The sequence below is a fragment of the Hemitrygon akajei genome, chromosome 31 (assembly GCF_048418815.1).
Source record: "Hemitrygon akajei chromosome 31, sHemAka1.3, whole genome shotgun sequence".
Taxonomy (NCBI): Eukaryota; Metazoa; Chordata; class Chondrichthyes; order Myliobatiformes; family Dasyatidae; genus Hemitrygon; species Hemitrygon akajei.
The window spans coordinates 26,342,387-26,365,686 of NC_133154.1; the positions used below are offsets into that span (position 1 = coordinate 26,342,387).

Below are 23,300 nucleotides of genomic sequence, written 5' to 3' on the forward strand. Positions count from 1 at the left end.
TGGTTCTCATTTAAAAGTGGGAAATCTGTTTTCTGTTAAAAACGAAAGCTACTTTCCGTAAAGGCTTATAACATTTTAAAATTTAACAATGCTGAGGTAATTATTTATTGTAGCTAATCTAGATCCTTAAAATCCATAACCTGACAGCAGGAGAGGTGTTTTTACAACTAATTGAAGTTGGCATTAAGTCTAGACATGCATTGCAGCAACAGGTAATAATTACTTCAGCTTTATAACTCATTTATAATTTTCAGTCACTTTTTGTACAAACCATACAAGCAACATAAGGAAAACTGATAGAGATTTAATTATTTATGTTACTTGTGCAAAGATAGTGACTTTGTTGATGCTTAAAGATTTTTTCCCCAGTTAAGTCATTCCCCAAGTTAACTTACTCAAATTTACTTCCAAATATTAAAATTTACTTACTTTGAAAATTATGATGTAATTCATGTCAAAATGTGGCAACATTTATAATGTTCTTTTAGTGAATAATTTGTACCATCTACTGCATTTTGCAAAACCATAACACTTAAAACCATGCTTAATATCACTTGGTTATCACATGACTCATTCTTAAACCAGTTTTGGAATTGAAATTACATGAAAGGCTTGAGAAAAAATTATTCAATACCTCTAAGGGTGCATGAACAAAATGCTTGCATTGCAATTAATTACTTAAGAAAATTGTGTCAATTGTTCATATGTGAATATAGCACACAGACGGGTGTGTGCTCCGAGTGGCTCACTGTTTGCATTGACTCCAGTGCAAATCCATGCATTTAATTGGCATGGCTGCCTCAACCAGATTACAAGGGATAGCTAATCCTGATACACCCTCCTCAATATCTTCCTGACATCTCGTTTGGAAATCAGAGATGACTGCATTGAGCTTCAGGTCAAGATGGTGCCAGAAAGCAACCATTCCTCAGGCTGCTGAAAAGGTGGACGCCATGGAGGGATTGTCTACAGAGTCTGTGTGGGTGGAGGTTAGAAACAGGATGGGGTCAATAACTTTACAGGGTGATTTTTATAGGTCGCCCAATAGTAACAGGGATATCGAGGAGCAGATAGGGAAACAGATCCTAGAAAGGTGTAATAATAACACAGTTGTCGTGATGGGAGATTTTAATTTCCCAAATATCGTTTGGCATCTCCCTAGAGCAAGGGGTTTAGATGGGATAGAGTTTGTTAGGTGTGTTCAGGAAGTTTCTTGACACAATATGTAGATAAGCCTACAAGAGGAGAGGCTGTACTTGATTTGGTATTGGGAAATGAACCTAGTCAGCTGTCAGATCTTTCAGTGGGACAGCATTTTGGAGATAGTGATAATAATTCTGTCTCTATTACAATAGCATTGGAGAGAGATAGGAACAGACAAGTTAGAAAAGCGTTTAATTGGAGTAAGGGGAATTATGAGGCTATCAGGTAGGAAATTGGAGGCTTAAATTGGAAACAGAAGTTCTCATGGGAAAGTACAGAAGAATGTGGCAAATATTCATGGGATATTTATGTGGAGTTCTGTATAGGTATGTTCCAATGAGTCAGGGAAGTTATGGTAGGGTACAGGAACCGTGGTGTACAAAGGCTGTAATAAATCTAGTCAAGAAGAAAAGAAAAGCTTACAAAAGGTTCAGAGAGCTAGGTAATGTTAGAGATCTAGAAGATTATAAGGCTAATAGGAAGGAGTTTAAGAAGGAAATTAGGAGAGCCAGAAGGGGCCATGCGAAGGCCTTGGCGGTCAGGATTAAGGAAACCCTCAAGGCATTCTACAAGTATGTGAAGAGCAAGAGGATAAGATGTGAAAGAATAGGACCTGTCAAGTGTGACAGTGGGAATGTGTGTATGGAATCGTAGGAAATAGCAGAGGAATTTAATGAATACTTTACTTCAGTATTCACAATGGAAAAGGATCTTGGTGATTGTAGTGATGACTTGCAGCGGACTGAAAAGCTTAAGCATGTAGATGTTAAGAAAGAGGATGTGCTGGAGCTTTTGGAAAGCATCAAGTTGGATAAGTCGCCAGGACCAGATGAGATGTACCCCAGGCTACTGTGGGAGGTGAAGGAGGAGATTGCTGAGCCTCTGGCGATGATCTTTGCATCATCAATGGGGATGGGAGAGATTCTGGAGGATTGGAGGGTTGTGAATGTTGTTCCTTTATTCAAGAAAGGGAGTAGAGATAGCCCAGGAAATTATAGACCAGTGGTACCCCATGCAGGCCTTATTGAGAAAGTAAGGAGACATGGGATCCAAGGGGACATTGCTTTGTGGATCCAGAACTGGCTTGGCCACAGAAGGTAAAGAGTGGTTGTAGGTGGGTCATATTCTGAATGGAGGTCGGTCACCAGTGGAGTGCCTCAGGGATCTGTTCTGGGACCCTTACTCTTCGTGATTTTTATAAATGACCTGGATGAAGAAGTGGGGGGATGGGTTAGTAAGTTTGCTGATGACACAAAGGTCGGAGGTGTTGTGGACAGTGTGGAGGGCTGTCAGAGGTTACAGTGGGACATTGATAGGATGCATAACTGGGCTGAGAAGTGGCAGATAGAGTTCAACCCAGATAAGTGTGAAGTGGTTCATCTTGGTAGGTCAAATATGATGGCAGAATGTAGCGATGGCAGTGTGGAGGATCAGAGGGATCTTGGGGTCCGAGTCCACAGGACGCTCAAAGCAGCTACGCAGGTTGACTCTGTTGTTAAGAAGGCGTACGGTGTAATGGCCTTCATCAATCATGGAATTGAATTTAGGAGCCGAGAGGTAATGTTGCAGCTATATAGGACCCTGGTCAGACCCCACTTAAAGTACTGTGCTCAGTTCTGGTCGCCTCACTACAGGAAGAATGTGGAAGCCATAGAAAGATTGCAGGGGAGATTTACAAGGATGTTGCCTGGATTGGGAAGCATGCCTAATGAGAATAGGTTGAGTGAACTCTGCCTTTTCTCCTTGGAGCGATGGAGGATGAGAGGTGACCTGATAGAGGTGTATAAGATGATGAGAGGCATTGATTGTGTGGATAGTCAAAGGCTTTTTCCCAGGGCTGACATGGTTGCCACAAGAGGACACAGGTTTAAGGTGCTGGGGAGTAGGTACAGAGGAGATGTCAGGGCTAAGTTTTTTACTCAGAGAGTGGTGAGTGCGTGGAATGGGCTGCTGGCAACGGTGGTGGAGGCGGATACGATAGGGTCTTTTAAGAGGCTTTTAGATAGGTACATGGAGCTTAGTAAATTAAAGGGCTGTGGGTATGCCTAGTAATTTCTAAGGTCGGGACATATTTGGCACAACTTTGTGGGCTGAAGGGCCTGTATTGTGCTGTAGGTTTTCTATGTTTCTATGACATCTTCCAGACAGTCAATTATTTCACTTTTTCTACACTTTTTACTTAGTCTTTTTATCTTAATTGTGTTTTGGAAACAGTTGTACCTTGTGACTTAGAGTTCAGTCGAGTAATCCAGCGCTCTGCTGTCTGCACGAAAATTCCAGGAGGGGACCGCGAGCATGAGTGGTCTCAATCAGGAGATCAGAGACGTGGCACGGGGCCACGATCGACTCTATTTCTCACTGATCAGAGTGCCTAAGAGGAGTGAAAAAATAAAGGCAAATGCAAGGGAGGTTGGGCTGGAAGTTGGGAGGCAGTGTAGGGTCGGTGGTTGCTCTTCATGGGTTGGGCTGGAGGTCGAGAGGCCATGGGACCTGAGTTTGACCGCTCGCTCTCTTCTCACTGATGGAGGAAGTTTTCGAAATTTTGAGACATATTTGATTATTGGTATGGCCTGTAGTTTCTTTTGGTCTCCTTCAGTTTTTCTGTGTTTTCTTTCTTGTTGCTGATTGGCGGGTGGGCGATTTTATTTTTTTGGGTGGGGTTTGGGACGGTGTTTTTACTTGTGGGCAACTTGCTAGATTTTTGTGTGCGAGAGAATTTTGGGGTTTGATATTATTGTCGCTTTTTTTGCATGGTGTTTAGAGGTTTGATGTTTTAGCTGCCGTGTCCTGACGGGTGATCTACTTTTGTGCGAGGGAGTGGTTGGGATGTTTGGGGTTTGTGAGTTCTGTTTCTTTTTCTTCTTCGTGTGGGAGGGGGTTTGATGTCCCTTCTTTCACTGACTCTCATGGTTTTCCTATATTGCATGGCTATCTGGAGAAGACAAATCTCAAGAGTTGTATTCTGCATGCATACTTTGATAATAAAAGGAACCTTTGATAGTTTGATCTTCAAGGAAGACATTGGCTGTGACCATCTGTTAGACCAAAAGAAAGCCTGGAATCATGTTCTAATCTTAAAATTGATTGAAATGAAATGGTGTGGTGAATAGACTGACGGTTCATAATTCTGAAGAAATATTAATTTTTTTATTATCATGGAGTATTATTTAAATTTGATCTCTGTCAAAAGTAGTTCCAACTGTAGTCATCATGAAGTAATCTGGCACTTCAACAAGCGGCCCTACTTAATTTTTATATTGCTGCTGCCTCACTCCTCTATATGAGATATCTCTTTTAACCGTATCCCTAACTTTGGAAGCTATATTTTGGTACAGATTTATTAGTGTCATATGTACTAAGTTACAGTGAAAAGCGAGACACATGGTTTAAACGATGACTGTCCAGTGATACTTCAACAATCATGAAGTGCGTGGATCGTATAAAATCTCATCGCACTCTTTCTGGTTTGCCAACCACTCAAACTGGTCCACTGATGATGCCATGGTCCTCCATTCTGTCCTGTCACACTTAAAAACGATGCCTGATACGTCAGGATGTTGTTCATCGACTTCAGCCCGGCCTGTAACATGTTCATCCCACAAAGCCTGGGTAAATTGCGCTCGTTGGGACTCAACACTCCTCTCTGTGACTGGATCTTAGATTTCTTGACAGAAAGACCCCAGTCAGACCGAGTTGGCAACAACATCTCAAGCTCCATTACGTTGATCAGTGGTGCCCCCCAGGGCTCTGTGCCCGACGCTGTGCACGCTGCATACAACAGTGGTTGGCCTCATCAGCAACAATAATGAGTGGGCATAGAGAGAGGATGTAGGGAGACTTGTCAAATGGTGCAAGCACAACAACCAGAGTCTCAACTTGGACAAGACAAAAGAGGTGATTGTGGACTAAAGGAAGGCACAGGTAGACCACTCTCCATTGCTCAGTCAATGGCTCTGCCATAGAGAGAGTGAAGAGCACAAAGTTCCTAGGTGTGCATATAATGGACAATTTAACCTAGACACAGAACACCACCTCACTAGTCAAGAAGGCACAGTAGCATCTATACTTTCTGAGGAGATTGAGGAGTGTAAGAGTGCCCTTTCTGGTTGCATCATCGTATGGTACTAGCTGAAAGGCATCAGACCGTAAGACCTTACAGAGGATTGTAAACACTGCTGAGTGTCTCCCTCCCCCGATTTGTGTCATTTACCAGAAGTGTTGTATACAAGGGGCACGAAGCATTGTTGAGGATCCCTACCATCCAGCCCATGATCTCTGCTGTCAGGAAGGGTGAAGAAAAGCTTCAGGATTAGTATTGCCAGACTGGGTAACAGCTTCCTCCCTCAGACTGTGAGATTGTTGTGTACCCTCCCACCCCCCGAGGTCTTTGTTCACTGTATTGTTTTAGTGTTTATTGTTTTCCTGTGCTGTGCTATAATTTTGAATTATATTTTAATAACTTATTTATGGTAATGATTTGTTTTATATGCCGTGTGTGATATATATCTTTTGTGGGTGCACCATTGCCCAAAGGAACATTGCTTCATTTGATTGTTTCTATGTAGCCAGATGACAATAAACAAACTTGAAGCTTGTCTTATATACTGTCTGTACAGATCAGATCATTACACAGTGCATTGAGCTGGAATAGGGCAAAGCAATAACAATGCAAATAAAGTGTAAAGGCTACTGAGAAAGTGCAGTACAAGTAAGCAATAAAGTGCAAGATCATAAGATCGATCGTGAAGTTACAATTGCATCTTATTGTAGAGTTGGATATCCGTGGGACAGAAGTTGTCGTTGAGCTTGGTGTTATGTTCGTTCAGGCTTTTGTATCTTCTGCCAAATGTGAGAAGGAATAAAAGAGAATGTTTGGATGGGTGGGGCTTTGATTATGGTGGCTGCTTTACTGATGCAATTAGAAGTGTAGGCAGAGTTCATGGAGGGGAGGCTGTTTAGGTGATGTGCTAAGCTGTGTCCACAACTCCCTGTAATGTATTGCAGTCACGTGCCTTACCAAGCCATTATGCATCCAAATAGAAGGTGTTCTGTGGTGCATGGATAAAAATTGGTAAGGGGTGATAGGGTATGCCAAATTCTTTTGCCTCCTGAGGAAGTAGAGTTATTGGCAAGCTTTCTTGGCCATGACATCTACATGACTGTACAGGGACAGGCTATTGGTAATGCTCACATCTAGAAGCTTGAAACTCACCCCTGTCAACCTCAACACTGTTGATGTAGACAGCAATGTGTACAGAGCCCCCCCCCCCCCCCCCATTTCTGAAGTCAACGTCCAGTTTCTTTGTTTTGTTGACATTGAGGGAAAGGTTGTTGTCATGACACCATGTCACTGGGCTCTCTATCCCCTTCCTGTATTCTGAGTAAACGTTATTTGAGATCTAGCTCACTACGGTAGTATCATCTGTAAATTTGTAGATGGGGTTAGAACAGAATCTGGCCGTGTAGTCATGAATGTACAGTGAGTAAAGTGGGGGGGGGGGTACTGAGGGTACAACCTTGTGGATGTTATGATGTTCAGAATAATTGTTGTGTAGACAGTGCTGCTGATCCTTACTGATGCTTAGCAAGTCAAAGTCGTTCAGTTGCAAAGGGAAGCATTAACTCCCAGGATCCAGAGTTTGGTGATGAGTTTGAGGAAGTGCCTTTACTATCCAGGTGTTCCAGAAATAAGTGTAGGGCCGGGGAAAATTTGTAGGCAAATTGCAGTGGTTGAGGTTACCTGGAAGGCTGGAGTTCATGCAAGCCATGAGCAGCCTCTCGAAGCACTTGATGATTGTAGATGTCAGAGCCACTTGATGGTAGTCATTTAGGCAAGTTATCCTGTTTTTCTTGGATACCAAGATGATAGTGGTCTTCTGAAAGCAGGAGGCAGCCACTCCCAAATTGTTAAAACACCTTTTAGACATCAAAAGCCAACGGTCTCTGCTGTGACTAAACTCCCTTTTATAGTATGCCTTTGCGTTTTCCTGCTTTGCTCCTCTACTATATCTATATCTCGCTTCTGTAAATGTTAATAGGATAATAATTTATTATGCATGATTAATAATGTCCTTTCATTTAAGAACGTTGAGGGGAGATCATTGAGATCATTCAGAATATAAATGGATGCAGTGATCAAGGTTTATGTAGAGGAAGGTTTAATTCAGGGTCCAATCTATTTCATTATTTTTGCTATCAACCCCCTTTATCAATCCTTCCTCTCCAATAACGATCAAACACGAGGAAATCTGCAGATGCTGGAAATTCAAACAACACACACAAAATGCTGGTGGAACACAGCAGGCCAGGCAGCATCTATAAGGAAAAGCACTATCGATGTTTCGGGCCGAGACCTGAACCTGACGAGTCCTGACGAAGGGTCTCGGCCTGAAACATCGACAGTGCTTTTTCTTATAGATGCTGCCTGGCTTGTTGTGCTCCACCAGCATTTTGTGTGTGTTATCCAATAATGATTTTTTTTTCAAAAAGGAATAATTATTTCCAACATCACTTTGTGAACTTCTGATAAAATGTCTTTTAAAAAGTTAAAGTCCAGTAGTCTGTCAGCACAGAAGATATAGATTTGTTGTGGGTAGAGTTAAGAAACTGTAAGGATAAAAAGTCCCTGATGGGAGTTATATACAGACATCTGAACAGTAGCAAAGATGTGGCCTACAAATTACAATGGGAAATAGAAAATGCATGTCAAAAGGACAATGTTACAATAGTCATGCAGGATTTCAATATGCAGGTAGATTGGGAAAGTCATGTTGGTGCTGGATCCCATGAGGGGGATTTTCTAGGATGCCTACAAGATTGGTTTTTAGAGCAGCTCATGGTTGAGCCCACTCGGGGAAAGACAATTCTGGATTGGGTGTTGTGCAATGAACCAGAACTGATCAGAGAGCTTAAGGTGAAGGAACTTTTAGGGGCCAGTGATCATAATAGAATTCACCCTGCAATTTGAGAAGGAGAAGCTAAAGTCAGATGTATCAGTATTACAGTGGAGTAAAGGGAATTACAGAGGCATGAGAGAGGAGCTGGCCAAAATTGATTGGAAGGGAGCACTAACACGCATGATGGCAGAACAGCAGTAGCTGAAGTTTCTGGGGAAAATTTGGAAGCCACAGGATAGATACATCCCAAAGAATAAGATGTATTCTAAAGGAAAGGTAACACAACCCTGGCTGACAAGAGAAGTCGTTGGCGACATAAAAGCTAGAGTGGGCATATAATCAAGGACATGACCCACCCAGCCAACACACTTTTTGTCCCTCTTCCCTCCGGGAGAAGATTCAGGAGCTTGAAGATTCGTACGGCCAGATTTGGGAACAGCTTCTTTCCAACTGTGATAAGACTGCTGAACAGATCCTGACCCGGATCTGGGCCGTACCTTCCAAATATCTGGACCTGACTTACACTACCTTACTTTCCCTTTTCTATTTTCTAGTTATGACTTATAATTTAAATTTTTATTATATCTACTTCGATTTGTACTTCAGGGAGCGCGAAGCGCAGAATCAAGTATTGCTGTGATGATTGTACGCTCTAGTATCAATTGTTTGGTGACAATAAAGTATAATACTGCTGAAATCAGTTGGAAGGTAGAGAGGATTAGTAAACTTTTAAAAACAACTATTCTGCTGTTATTGAGCCTTATTTTCCAGTCAACTTTTTGGATCCAAAAACTACTTAGAAATAGGATTTAAATGACATTTTTCTGAACTCTGTTTTGTAAAGAGCATTCTTCCCACACCCAGGAACTGAGTTGTGGAGTAATCACATTTTATAGTAGAAAGCAGAATAAATAATGTTCCTTTCCAGTGGTTGTAATTCACCAGTATGTTGTCAGGAAAGGAGGGCTGTAGTTATGTGAATGTGGATTCCCTGACAGGATAGGATTAGTCTGTATGTGAAGCCCTCCAGTGTCACAGAGCTTGTTGATGTGCATGGTAAATCAACAGCGTTGCGCTTTGGCACTTTTGAGACATTGCTGAATACTGGAGCTATTTATTTAAGAGTAATTATATTTAAAGCTACAGTACATCGATTTATACAGTACTCTATTATTGATGGTGGTAGGTAATATTAGTTCTGTTTTAAAACTAACATATTGCCAGATATCAGAAAGGCATTACCTGAGTGTAGCTTTAACTGTTTTACTCTAGAAAGTTTTACATCTTCTTTAAATGGTTAGCTGTTCATTTTCCCTTCGGAATTCACAGCCAAATGTTTTGTTTATAAATTTGTCATGAATGGGCTGGACTCAGTAGATTGTGTTAATGATACAAAAATAAATGATTTTGGCAGACAAGCAAGATTGTTATCTTTTTTACTCAGTATATATTCTACATCAAAACCGATCAATAAACTTCAGCTCTCAATACCTCCCTGTGTGATTGGATCCACAATTTCCTCACTTGAGGACACCAGTCAGTTCGGATTGGCAACAACATCTCCTACACAATCTCTATCATCACAGGTTCACCACAAGTCTGCTTAGTCCCCTGCTCTACTCACTTTATACTTATGACTATGTGCCTAAGCACAACTCTAACGCCATATTTAGGTTTGCTGACAACATCACTGTTGTAGGCTGAATCAAAGGTGGTAACGAAATAGCATATAGGTTGGTGATTGAAAATGTGGCTGAGTGGTGCCACAACAACATCCGCTTACTCAATTTCAGCAAAAGCAAGAAGCTGATTATTGACCTCAAGAGGAGGAGCCATAAGTCCATTTGGCCCATTGAGTTTGCTCCTCCATCATGGCTGATCATTGGAGCCCGTTCTCATTGGAGGATCAGAGGTGGAGAGGGTCAGCAATTTTAAATTCCACAGTGTTATCATTTCAGAGGACCTGGCCTTAGCCCAGCACACAAGTGCAATTACAAAGAAAGCACAGCAGTGCCTCTACTTCCATAGGAGTTTGCGAAGATGACATCTATGACTTTGACAAACTTCTATAGATATGTGGTGGAGAGTATGGAAACACCAATGCCCTTGAAAGGAAAATACAAAAAGTAGTGGATATGGCCCAGTCCATTACAGTTAAAACTCTCCCCGCCATCAAGCATATCAATATGAAATATTGTCGCAGGAAAGTAGCATACATCATCAGAGACCCCCACCGCCTAGGTCATGCTCTCTTCTTGCTGCTGCCATCAGGAAGATAGTACAGGAACCTCAAGACTCACACCACCAGGTTCAGGAACAGTTATTACTCCTCGACCGTCAGGCTCCTGAATCAAAGGGAATAGCTTCACTTGCCCTCTCACTGAACTGTTCCCACAACCTATGGACTCACTTTCAAGGACTCATCATCTCATGTTCTTAAATATTTATGATAAATATCATAATATCATGAATAATTATTTATTTTCTTTATTTCTTTTTGTATTTGCACAGCTTGTTGTCTTTTCTACATTAGTTGTCCACTCTGTTGGGTATGGTCCTTCACTGACTCTCTTATGGTTATTGAATTTACTGAGTGTGCCCACAAGAAAATGAATCTCAGGGTTGTATATGGTGACATATTTGTACATTGATAATAAACTTACTTTGAACTTTTAACATTTTTAACAGATTTTTGTACAAACGTTTCATTTGTATTGATTTTATAATATTAATTCTAGCAGGTGGTGCCATTTTTTTCCACAAATAAATCTTTTTTAAGATATGGATCTTGACGGTTGTTGTAGTAGTTGACACAGTGATTGCCTGGTGCAGGTATTCAGCAGAGACACTTTGAACCAAGTTCCCATAAGATTTAGCCCATTTGGCCCACCAAGTCTGCTCCGCCATTTCATCATGGCTGATCCAATGTTCCTCTCAGCTCCGATCTCCTGCCTTCTCTCCGTGTCCCTTTGTGCCCTGACCAGTCAAGAGTCTATCAATCTCTGCCTTAAATATACATAAAGATCTGGCCTCCACAGCTGCCTATGGCAAAGCATTCCACAGATTACCCACTCTCTGGCTAAAGAAATACCTTCCTCTCTCTTTATTGTAAATGAAAGCCACATTATTAGTCCAGTTCTAAATATGTGCAGACTCTAAGATGTAAAGCTAAAATTAATTTGTGGAATCAATCAGTGGGAAACATGTCTTTCTGCAGCACTTTCAAAACACATTTCAACAATGGTAAACACTGCTGTCTTAAGAGTTGTTGGGGCTGGTCTACATTGTCAACAAGTTGTTTCAGGTAAGGTATGACACTATCAGTTTAAAAGAGAAATTTCTTATCCTCTCTCTTAAAGTTTGCTTCATCCACTTTAGTAGACTGTTGTATGAATCATTACAGTGCAGTTTTCCCACATTAGCCAAATGGCATCCCCAAGGGGCACTTTCTGATTGTTGGGGATCTTTAGCTCTGACATTTGCCCCATCTGATTATTGGGTAGACATAAAAGACCTTATGACACAATTTGGAAAAAAGCTAGTACTTGTTTTCCTGAACAAAAGTAATGCAGTCTGGTATTCAGGACAGCATATCATTGAGAAGCTGAGTGAGAATTGGTCGCCATGGTTCCTGCTTTACTAAATACACTGAACTTCAGAAAATGCTTGATTGCAAATACTTTGTGATGTTTGGTCATGAAAGTTGCCATATAAATGTGAAGTTTCTTTTTCATTTGGGTCCTGGTTTGAACTTGTCCAAATACAGTTTATTTTTTTTAGGATTTGTTTGAAAGGTAAGAGTCCAAATATCTGCATCACTGATTAAGAGGAAAGGCTGTGCTTATTTTTTAAGCAGGTAAAATGGGGGGAAATTGAGCAAATCTGAATAATTTCACGGTTCCTCATTTTGTTGTTTCTGTGAAAGTTAATGCTAAGAAAACTTTTGTTTACTTTTTAAGAAGTGAAGTTACAAGACCCATCACACAGTTTATAATTCATCTCAGGTCTGCTTTCTTGTATCACTGAAATGCGACAGTGTGCTTTATGCAATGGCATGGCCAAAGACATGATAAAATGTGACAGTAGTGTACTGATCTGGTGAAACATTGTCCCTTCATGAAGCATATTAATACATGTAATCATGAATGGCTTTTTTTTTGTTTACACCCTCTTTTTTTATGCCATGGACCAATTCCAGTAAGCAAGGGGTCCGTGGACCCAGGTTGGGAACCCCTACTGTAGTCCAAAGGTAAAATGTAGCTTTGGTGACCTTGGGACAACCTGTAGCAAAGTTGTCTGAAGCATTATCATTATTGCAACATTGATAAAGTGGTCATCACAAGAAATTGTGCAGATGTTCGCAATCTTGAACAATGCATATGGACTGAACTCGGACTCGGCAAGTTAGGCAGCATCAATGGAGAGGAATAAGCAGGCGTCATTTCCGGATGAGACCCTTCATCAGAACTGCGGTGGCAACTTGAGTGCAGCAATTCCCACAGACTTCAATATAACAACATTCAGTACCTCTGCTTAAATGATGTTTATTGAAGAATAGGCATTATCCAGGGCACTTGGACAGAAATGCTCTAATCTACAAGTACTCTCCTGAAGACAGACTCACTTTGATATTAGATTTGAAAGACCACGAGCCAGCATTGGAATCTCCTTCACCATTCCATAGGATTTTATAGCCAAAGGTCTCAAGTAAAGCTTGAAAACACAACATTTAGTGTAAATTGGCATCAAGATTGGTGCAACATTGTTGGCTGAATGGCCTGTCCAGTGCTGTATTGCTCTGTGTTCTAACTAAGTGACCCAGAAGTGAAAGTACTGTCACAGAGTCGAGATTAAGCATTGTTAAGAATATCACAACATAACAAACTGGAAGGACTAGTAAGACACTCAGCCATTCAATATGTCTGTGGCTACTTCACCTCATGCCTCATTATCTTTCCTGTACCAATTACCCACTCCTTCAAAAATATATCTGCTATAAATTGAATTGACTTTAGTTTCTTACATCCTTCACATATGTGAGGAGTAAAAATCTTTACGTAACGTCTCCGTCTGAATGTGCAATGTGCAAGTTATAGTAATTTTTAATAATAGTATGTACAGAAAGATATACGACAGAACAGACATTATAATTGTGTCAGTGTGAATTAATCAGTCTGATGGCCTGGTGGAAGAAGCTGTCCCAGAGGCCTGTTGGTCCATGCTTTTATGCTGCAGTACCATTTCCCGGATGGTAGCAGCTGGAACAGTTTGCAGTTGGGGTGACTGGGGTCCCCAATGATCCTTCGGGCCCTTTTTACGCACCCGTCACTATAAACATCCTGAATAGTGGGAAGTTCACATCCACAAATGCGCTGGGCTGTCCGCACCACTCTCTGCAGAGTCCTGCAATTGAGGGAAGTACAGTTCCCATACCAGGCAGTGATACAGCCAGTCAGAATGCTCTCAATTGAGCCCCTGTAGAAAGGGTTCGAAGTGATCTTGCCTCCAAAGTAGAGGTTCCTGATAAGTAAAGGCATCAACAGTTATGGGTAGAAGGAGAATGAGGTTGAGAGGGATAAGTCAGCCCTGATCGAATGGTGGGTCAGAGTGCATGGCTCCATTGGCTGAGTAACCTCCTGTGTCTTGTGTTGTTAGGCGATTGGCCCTTTATCTTGCAAATATGTCCCTTTGTTTGATATTTGTGGAAACATCTTGACACCTTCCCCTTTCGTGCTTCGCTGGAATCTTACATGTTTCAGTACGAAAGCCTCTTATTCTCTCAGACTCCAAGAAATGTAGATCTAATTCATTTAGCTGTTAGCGACAGGACAATCTCATTATCTCAGGATCATCCTAGTGAATCTCTTTTGTACAGAATCCTATGCTATAATATTCTTTCTTTAATAAGACCAATATTGCTCATGGTACTCTAGGTATGTCCTGCAATATCTTATCACCGCTTTTGTATCTGTATATGTGATTTCTCAGCGTCAGTTGTAAAGGTTTAATATCTTGAAAGCAAATCAAGGGATACAGATGTTTACACCAGACATTCAATGTGGTAAGGCCACAGGGAAATGCTTTCATTTTTTAATTTGCCACAGACGTTAGTTGTTTCCAACAATATTCATTAGCAGTTAACCTTTCCTGCCCCTCGATATGTGTTTATCCTGTTAGCTATGCCACATTTAGTAACACTAATGTGTTCAGTAATTCTGACAGGAGCTCTCTAAATACCAGGCAAACTCCATATAATTAAGCAGTCCAGGGTAGGAGGAGTTGGAATGAACTGGTTAGACAACATTTGCAGACTTGCTAAACAGAAAGCCTTGGAGGAATGGGAAGCAAGTTACAACTTCCATTTTTAGTGAGGTCCTCATCAGTATGTATAACTTCAGTCGATTTTTCATCTTGCTGTTATGCACAAAACCAATTGAAAAATAGATTAGCCAATCATTTCAATTAATTTCATATTGTATTACTAGCTTACAGCATGCAGCATCAATTTTAAAGACTAACTTTATTTGTCAAAGTACATCAAGGCATACAGTGAAATGCATTGTTTGCATCAAAACAAATCAGCAAGGATTATTCTGGGCAGCCCGCAAGCATTGCATGATTCCAAAACCAGCATACCATGTTCACAAGTCACTAACCCCAAGAGATACCTCATTGGAATGCACAAACTCCTTAAAGACAGCGGTAGGAATCGAACCCAAACCTTACAGCAGCACGGTAATTGCAGTTCACTAACTGCTGCACTACAGTGCCACCCCAGTGGTTAAAGCCCATGCAATGGTTAAACGTCTACTCTGCACAGTCAGGGAAGACTTGCTCACCAGAGCTGCATTTCCTTTAAAAGGATTCTATACAGGAAGGCCATTTGACAGAGTGTAACTGGCCTATGGTGTGTTTTTTCATCAAAGCTATTGCTTCCAGTTGCATGGTAGACAGAATGATATTTTTTCTGTGGATAGTCTGAGGCTGAGGAGTCAGTCAGCAATTTCCTTGTGAGAGGAGAAGTTCCTTTTTGTGGAGGATTGCATTTCTGAGGGATTTGTTCCTTTATTTAAGTTTGAGACTTTGGGACACAAAGGGAGTTTGGCAAGAAAGTGAATGAGACGGATAATTATCTATTACTATATTATGTGGTGGAGCATTCTGGAAAGATGCCAATCCTCTATTGTATGGAGTTGTAGAGCACTACAGCACAGAAACAGGCCCTTTGGCCCATCTAGTCTGTGCCGAGCAATTATAATGCCTAGTTCTATTGATCTGCACCTGGACCACAGCCCTCCATATCCCTCCAATCCATAAGCCTGTCCTTCCCTTAAATGTTGAAATCTAGCCCGCAGTCCACCTCTTATGCTGTCATCCATACTCTCACCACCCTTTGAGTGAAGAGATTTCCCTTTGTGTTCCCCTTAAACATCTCATCTTTCACCCTTAACCCATGACTTCTAGTTCTAATTTAACCCAACCTCAGTGGAAAAAGCTTGCTTGAATTTACCCTATCCATACCATTCATAATTCTGTATACCTCTATCAAATCTCCCCTTATTCTCCTACGTTTAATGGAATAAAGTCCTAACCTATTCATCCTTTTCCCTATAATTCGGGCCCTCATGTCCTTGCAACATCCTTGTGAATCTTCTCTGTACTCTTTCATTCTTATTGCTATCATTCCTGTAGGTAGGTGACCAGAACTGCACACAATACTCCAAAATTAGGCTTCACCAATGTCTTGTATATCTTACGTGACGGTGCAGCATTCAGACCACTCTTCGCTCCTATACAGTGCACCACTTTCCTTTCTCCTTCAAGTTACCTCAGCAGGGTCCCTTTGGTTGCTGTAGTAGAACGTACAGCCATCAGATAGAAAAGACACAATTACTGACCACATCATAGTCAAGCAGGCTCAATCCTGGCTTTCACAGTTCTTAATGTCCTTTAAAAATGCATAGATTATTAGATAATTTCAATTAGACATGACTCTGATGCCAAAAAATTCTATTATCAGCAGCTCATTAAAAACTTCTAACGCCTTGCTACAGGGGCCTTTGTAACCATTTCAGAAAAAGTCGAGCAGAAGACATTCATCCCACTAAATAGCAGCGTGGAAGTATTTTGCTGGACCTGATATTGCTAATAAACAACCTTGTACAACCACAAGTATCCCAGACATTACAAATCACGCTATGAACGCACAAGGATTTGCAACCGGCTTCTAGAACATCAAGTATAACCACAAAATCAACTGCAGATTCATAATAAACTATCATCTAAATTGCTTTATTTTTAAACCTGTTCAAGGAGCCAAGTCCTTCAGATTTGCAGTTCTGTGGGTTTTGGAAGTTCTACAATCCCTTGCAGTCTTTGAGCAGGAGCAGCCCTGAGTTCCTTGAGCCTGTACAGCCACCGGTAAGATCATGACTGGTCTGATGTCCTTTCTTGGCTGTTCTTTCTGGCTGATTTCTGGATTACCCAAAAGCTGGAAACAAAGTGACCTATCTCATCCCTCCATACAGCCAGGATAGGGAGTCCAAAGTCCACGCTCCTCAGAAAGAAATTCCTCCTGTCTTCAGTCATCCAACCTCTTGCTCTGATGTTTTGTCCCCTTATTTCTGCTCTCCTTTCCAGAATAGGCAATTTTACTGCACCTACTTCAAGTCTGGCATCAGGATAACCTAAAGTTTTAAAAGATTACTTCTCTGACTGACAGAGAATATTGGCCTAATCTGTTAAATCTGTATACAATTAGATGACGGCAAAGGGAATCTTTATGAACTTAGAAAGATGATTGCACAGACTACTGCTCTCCTGATGCCCTCTATTAGAAAGTCAACTTCATCATTTTCTTTAGGATTGGGCAATTTTTGATAATTAGGAAATGGAAGTAACAGCAAATTGAATGCTCTGATCAGCCATAAGCAAAAATATTCATACTCATTGGTAATAGGAAATGTTGAGACAGAAAATAGGAAATACTGAAAAGGTCAGGCTGTATATTGATCTTATAGGGGTGTATAGAATCATATTTGTGAACCTCCTTTGAACTCTGTCCAATGGCAGCACATCCTTTCTGAGATAAGGGACCCAACTCTGTTTGCAATCCTCCAAGTGAGGCCTCACCAGTGCCTTATAAAGCCTAACATTACATCCTTGCTTTTATATTCTAGTCCTCTCAAAATGAATGCTAACCTCGCATTTGCCTTCCTCACCACTGACTCATCCTGTAAATTACCTTCAGGGAATCCTGCTTGAGGACTCCCAGGTTTTTGAATTTTCTCTTCATTTAGAAAACAGTCTGCACTTTTATTTTTTCTACCAAAGTGCATGACCGTGCACTTCCCGACAATGTGTTGCATCTGCCACTTCTTTGCCCATTCTCCCAGTCTGTCTAAGTTCTTCTGTAGCCTCTCTACTACCTGCCCCTCCATTTATCTTCATCTCGACTGCAGACTTGGCTGCAAAGCCAACAATTCTGTCATCCAAATCATTGAAATATAATGTAAAATAAAGTGGTCCCATCAAAAAGAAACCATAAAGCTTACAGAGAAAAAAAAAGCTGAAAGTAAGGGATTAAAAAGAATAAACTTAATCTAAAGGGGAGTTATGAAAGTATTCAAGAAAAGGTCCCCACACCTTTTGAAACTTTATGTCCGAATTGAGAAGTGAATAATGAATTTTTTCAAGGTCTAAACAGGACATAATATCATTAAGCCATTGAGCATGAGTGGGTGGGGCAACATCTCTCCACCTGAGGAGAACTAAGCGTCTGGCCAAAAGAGAGGCGAAAGATAATGTTCAACGTTTAGTCGGACTCAAATGCATGTCTCCCTCACCCAAGGTACCAAAAAGGGCAATCAGAGGATTAGGGTCTCAGTGGCAATTAAGAATATGGGATAAAGATAAAAAGACTTCTCTCTAGAATTTCTCTAGACTAGGACAAGCCCAGTACATATGGATAAGAGAAGCTTTGCCCCTGTACACTTGTCACAAATAGGACTAATGTCAGGATAAACCCGCGACAATTTAGTTTTAGACATGTCAGCCCTACGTACAACCTTAAACTGTAAAAGACAGTGGCGAGCACATAAAGAGATTGAATTAACTGACAAGAATTGAATCCCAGACTGCATCAGATAAAGAAATATTTAGATCATGCTCCCAGGCAGTTCTAATTTTATCAAAGGGGGCACGCCTCAAGGTCACCAACTTATCACGAATAAAAGATATTAAGCCTTTACCCAATGGATTAATATGCTCCCTATTTCTTCAAAGAATTCCAAAAGATTTGTCAGGCAAGATTTTCCATTGAGGAAACCATGCTGATTTTGACCTATTTTATCACATGCCTCCAAGTAGCCCAAAACAACATCCTGAACAATTGACTCCAGCATCTTCCCAACCACTAAGATCAGACTAGCTGGCGTATAATTTTGTTTCCCTGCTTGAAGAGTGGAGTGACATTTGCAATTTTCCAGTCCTCTGGAACCATGCCAGAATCTATTGATTCTTGAAAAATCATTACTAATATCGCCACAATCTCTTTAGCCACCTCTTTCAGAACACTGAAGTGTACACCATCTGGTCCAGGTGTCTTATCTACCTTCAGACCTTTCAGTTTCCCAAACACCTTCACCCAGTAATGGCAACTTCACTCACTTTTGCCCCTCTGATGTTTTCAAACCTCTGGCATACTACCAGTATCTTCCACAGCTAAGACTGATGCAAAGTACTTATTCAGTTCGTCCGCCATTTCCTTGTCCCCCATTACTACCTCTACAGCATAATTTTCCAGTGGTCAGATATCTACTCTCACCTGTCTTCTACACTTTATATATCTGAAGAAACTTTTGCTATCATATGTAATATGTATTGGCTGGCTTCCTTCTTTGTGACTTTTTTTTAGTTGCTTTCTTTTGGTTTTTAAAAGCTTCCTAATCCTTTAACTTCCTATTAATTTTTGCTGTTATTATGTGCCCTCTATACAACTTTTATGTTGGTTAGCCACGTTTGTGCTATCCTGCCTTTAGAATACTATTTGTTCCTTGGGATGTATATATCCCGCACCTTCTGAATTGTTCCCAGAAACTCCAGCCATTGTTGCTCTACTGTCATCCCTGCTAGTATTTCCTTCCAATCAATATTGGCCAGCTCCTCTCTCATGCCTCTGTAATTCCCTTTACTCTGCTGCAATACTGATACATCTGACTTTAGCTTCTCCTTCTCAAGTTGCAGGGTGAATCCTATCTGATTACGATCACTGGCCCCTAATGGTTCCTTTATCTTAAACTCTCTAATCAATTTGGTTCATTGCACAACATTCAATCCAGAACAGCTGATCCCCTAGTGGGCTCAACTACAATCTGCACTATAAAACCATCTTGTAGGCATTCTACAAATTCCCCTCTTCGGATCCTACACCAGTACGATTTTCCCGATCTACCTGCATATTGAAATCCCTCATGACTATCGTAACATTGCCTTTCTGACATGCATTTTATATCTCCCATTGTAATTTGAAGACCATATCTTAGCTACTATTCAGAGGCCTGTATGTATCAAGATCTTTTTAGCCTTGCAGTTTCTTAGCTCTACCCACAATGATTCTACACCTTCTGATCCTATGTCACCCCTTTCTAATAATTTGATTGCGGTTTTTTTTTTACCAACAGAGCCACCCATTCCTTTCGATACGATATGTATCCTTGAATGTTAAGCTCCCAGCTATAATCTTGCAGATAAGAATCAGTGATGCCCACAATGTCTCATATACCAATCTGTAACTGTGCTACAAATTAATCTACATTATTCTGTATATTGCGTGCATTCAAATATAACACCTTCAGTCCTGTATTCATCACCCTTTTTGACTTTGTCCCCCTTTTACATTGCAACTCGTCCTGTTATCTGCAATTTTTTTCTATCTTCAGCCTCTTCTTGTTAGTAGTGTCACCACACACCCAGCCTCTGTTTGTAAACCAACTACCCCATCCTCAGCCCTAGCACTACACCCCTACCAAATTAGTTTAAACTCTCCCAAACAGCTCTAGCAAAACTGCCTCCGAGGATATTGGTTCCCATTGGGGTCAGGTGTAACTGGACACTTTTGTACAGATTGTACCTTCCCCAGAAGAGATCCCAATGATCCAGAAATCTGAACCCCTGCACCAGTTCCTCAGCCACTCATACATCTGCCAAATCATTCTATTCTTACCCTCACTGGGACGTGGCACAGTTAGCAAAGCAGAGATTACTCCCTGGTATTCAGCTTTCTACCTAGTTCCGTAAAATCTCTCTTCAGAATGCCCACAGAGGTTTTCCAGTCACTCCATGTCGCCTTAATCCTGAGGGGCAGCTTTTTCTCCCAGAAAGTGGTCTGTATATGGAATGACCTGCCGGAGGAAGTGGGTGAGGCAGGTACATTAAACAACATTGAAACACGGGCGAATGAGAATAGATTAAGTGGGCATCTTGGTCGGCACAGACTTGTTGGGCTGAAGGGTCTATTTCTGTGCTGTATGTCTCCGTTCTGTGGAGCAAAAAATTAAATTGGTGATTCAGGTAAATGAAATATCAAGTGAAAGGTCAGCAACTTGAAATGTAAGATGAGTTTCTCTCTTCAGTTTGGTTAAACAGTGAGAAGAGGAATGTTTTAATCATGTTCCTGTCTGTAATTATGTTTAGATTATTGGATTACCGACCAATATGTAAAAAATTGTCTACTGAGCAATCCCACATTTTAAGCCCAGGGAAACTTTGGAAACGATAGTACTTTGCAAAGTTATGACTTGTTCGCATTTTTTAACACATAGCCTTTGGTTCTTTTGTCTTCTAGTGCCATGCACGATAAAAGCTTCAGCTTCAGAATCAGCTACACAAGTTCCATCAGAGGCTGGCGCAAAAAAGCGACTTCCCACCAAGCGGTGCCTGGTAGAGCTCGGACCACTACCCAGCCTTCTGCAGAAGGAGGAGTCAATGCGATTGAAGAGGAGGAGGACAGAAATTGAGGTGCGCCAAGACGCTCCTTCGGTATCCGAATTACGAAAGAAGCCCAGCTCATCTCGAATCGACCAACTCAACATTGTGCCAAAGACCCACACGAAGGAGACTCAGCCACTTTCAAATCGGAGTAATACTCTAGGCAATGAAGGATCAAAATTTGGCACCTCAGCTGAAAATACGAAAAGAATCTTCACACCAACCATCTCCAGGAAGCCGAAAACTCCAGCCAGCACCACCCCCAGCAGCTGTAACCTCTCCACCATGTCAAGTAACCACGATTTGAATGAAACCTTTGAAACTCCAAGAGTGGGTGACCTAGATAGCACAATAGTTCTTGGTCCTTCATCTGCTCAAAAACCCAAAGTTACCATGCACCATGACATAATGACACAGGCCAACAGCACATTTTTACAGAGGTACGACTCTTTATTCTTATTTTTTCCTCATTCTGTTATGTAATGGAATTTCTTTTAGACATCACTAAAATGGAGGGTTTATGACTCAGTCACCTGATACCAATTTCGACTTGCCACTGTGCTTCAGTTCCGTATTTCCTTCCATTATCACTAATTTTTAACCATGGAACGTAAAGCAGTACAGCACACTAGCATCTTTGACCCATGATGTTGTGCTGACCTTTTAATCTACTCCAAGGCTGGTGCCACAGCAGCGTTGCAGTCTCCATGCAGTTATAACTCAGAGTTTGGTGTTCAATTCCGGTGCCATTCTGCAAGGAGTCTGGAGTGCGTGGATTTTCTCTGCGTCCTTCAGGTTTCTCCCACAGTCCAAAGATGTACCATGTCAGTTAACTGGTCATTGTAAGTTGTCCTGCGATTATCCTGGAGTTAATCAGATTTGTTGAGGGTTGCTGAGGCAGTGGGCTTGAAGGGCTGGAAGGACTATCACTAAATAAATCACTAAATACCCCTTCCCTCCCACACAGCCCTTGATTTTTCTATCATCCATATGCCTATCTATGAGTTTCTTAAATGTCTCTAATGAACTTGCCTCTACCATCTTAATCTATATCTTTACACATTGGAGGTTTCCAGATTCCATTGGAATGTGAAATTTCAGGGGCTTGATCTAGCTGAAATCCCAGTTTTAATGCTGGGGTGATCTGTTTCTGCATCTTGCACTATCAATTTAATTGGGAACAGACTGGCTGAGAGGGGAAAAATGAAGGATAAGACTGTTTGGCTGCAATTTTTATTGTATTTTCATCAATGTGATTTTGTAATTAATTTTAATTAGGCTTTCATTCCAAGCTGGGGTGAAAGGCATGCTTCCATGCTATATTACCTTAAATTAAAAGCTATTAAAGACATGAAAATCAGAGGTATTCAGCAATGCTTCAAAACTCCAAGATACTTGGCAGATGGGAAAGCTTGAGCCGTCTGTACTGGCTGACAAAGACTTGAAGAGGAACCTTAAGACCTAGGAGCAGACTTGACCCATTTGACCCATCAAGTCTGCTCCACCATTTCATCATGGTTAATTTATTAACCCTCTCAACCCCAATCTCCCGCTTTCTCCCTGTAACCTTTGATGCCCTTACTAATCAAGAACTCTTCTTTAAATATACTCATACTTTGCCTTCACAGCTGTTTGTGGCAATGAATTCCCACATTCACTGCCCTTTGACTAAATACATTTTTCCTTATCTCTGTTCTAAAGGGACATTGTTCTATTCTAAGGCTGTTCCTTCTGGTCCTTGATTCTGCCACTACTGGAAACATCCTCACCATGTCCACTCTATCTAGGCCTTTTATTATTCAATAGGTTTCAAGGAGATTCCCTCTTAGTCTTCTAAACTCCAATGAGTATAGGCCTGGAGTCATCACACACTCCTCATACATTAACCCTTTCATTCCCAGGATCATTCTTGTGAACCTCCTTGACCCTCTCCAATGCCAACACATCCTTCCTTAGTATGGAGCCTAAAGCTGCTCACAGCTTTTGTAAGAGATCTGTTCTGCTTGATTCACATCATTCCATTACATTGTTACCCATGGCCTCATTATGTGCTATTAGGACTCTCTGGGTTTTACAAGAGCAAGCCTGGTTGTTTCGAAGAGTAGTGATTATGGGCACTACGGACCCAGTAGTGAAAACTAGGCTACTAAGTTAAGGGGCTACTGTGATTAATTGAGGTAGTGAGTGGGCAATTCTTTTGGCGGAAGCATTCCA

General features: G+C 41.2%; 1 protein-coding gene across 2 annotated transcripts in view; it reads left to right on the plus strand.

Annotated features, from left to right (window-relative positions):
- The window catches only part of LOC140719431 (kinesin-like protein KIF18B), a 123,743-nt gene that overhangs the window by 80,321 nt on the left and 20,122 nt on the right, over positions 1 to 23,300 (plus strand). For both annotated transcript variants that reach the window (XM_073034098.1, XM_073034099.1), the window contains one exon: positions 20,944 to 21,526. In XM_073034098.1, coding sequence (XP_072890199.1) covers positions 20,944 to 21,526 — 583 coding nt within the window. The remainder of the gene's footprint in view (positions 1 to 20,943; positions 21,527 to 23,300) is intronic.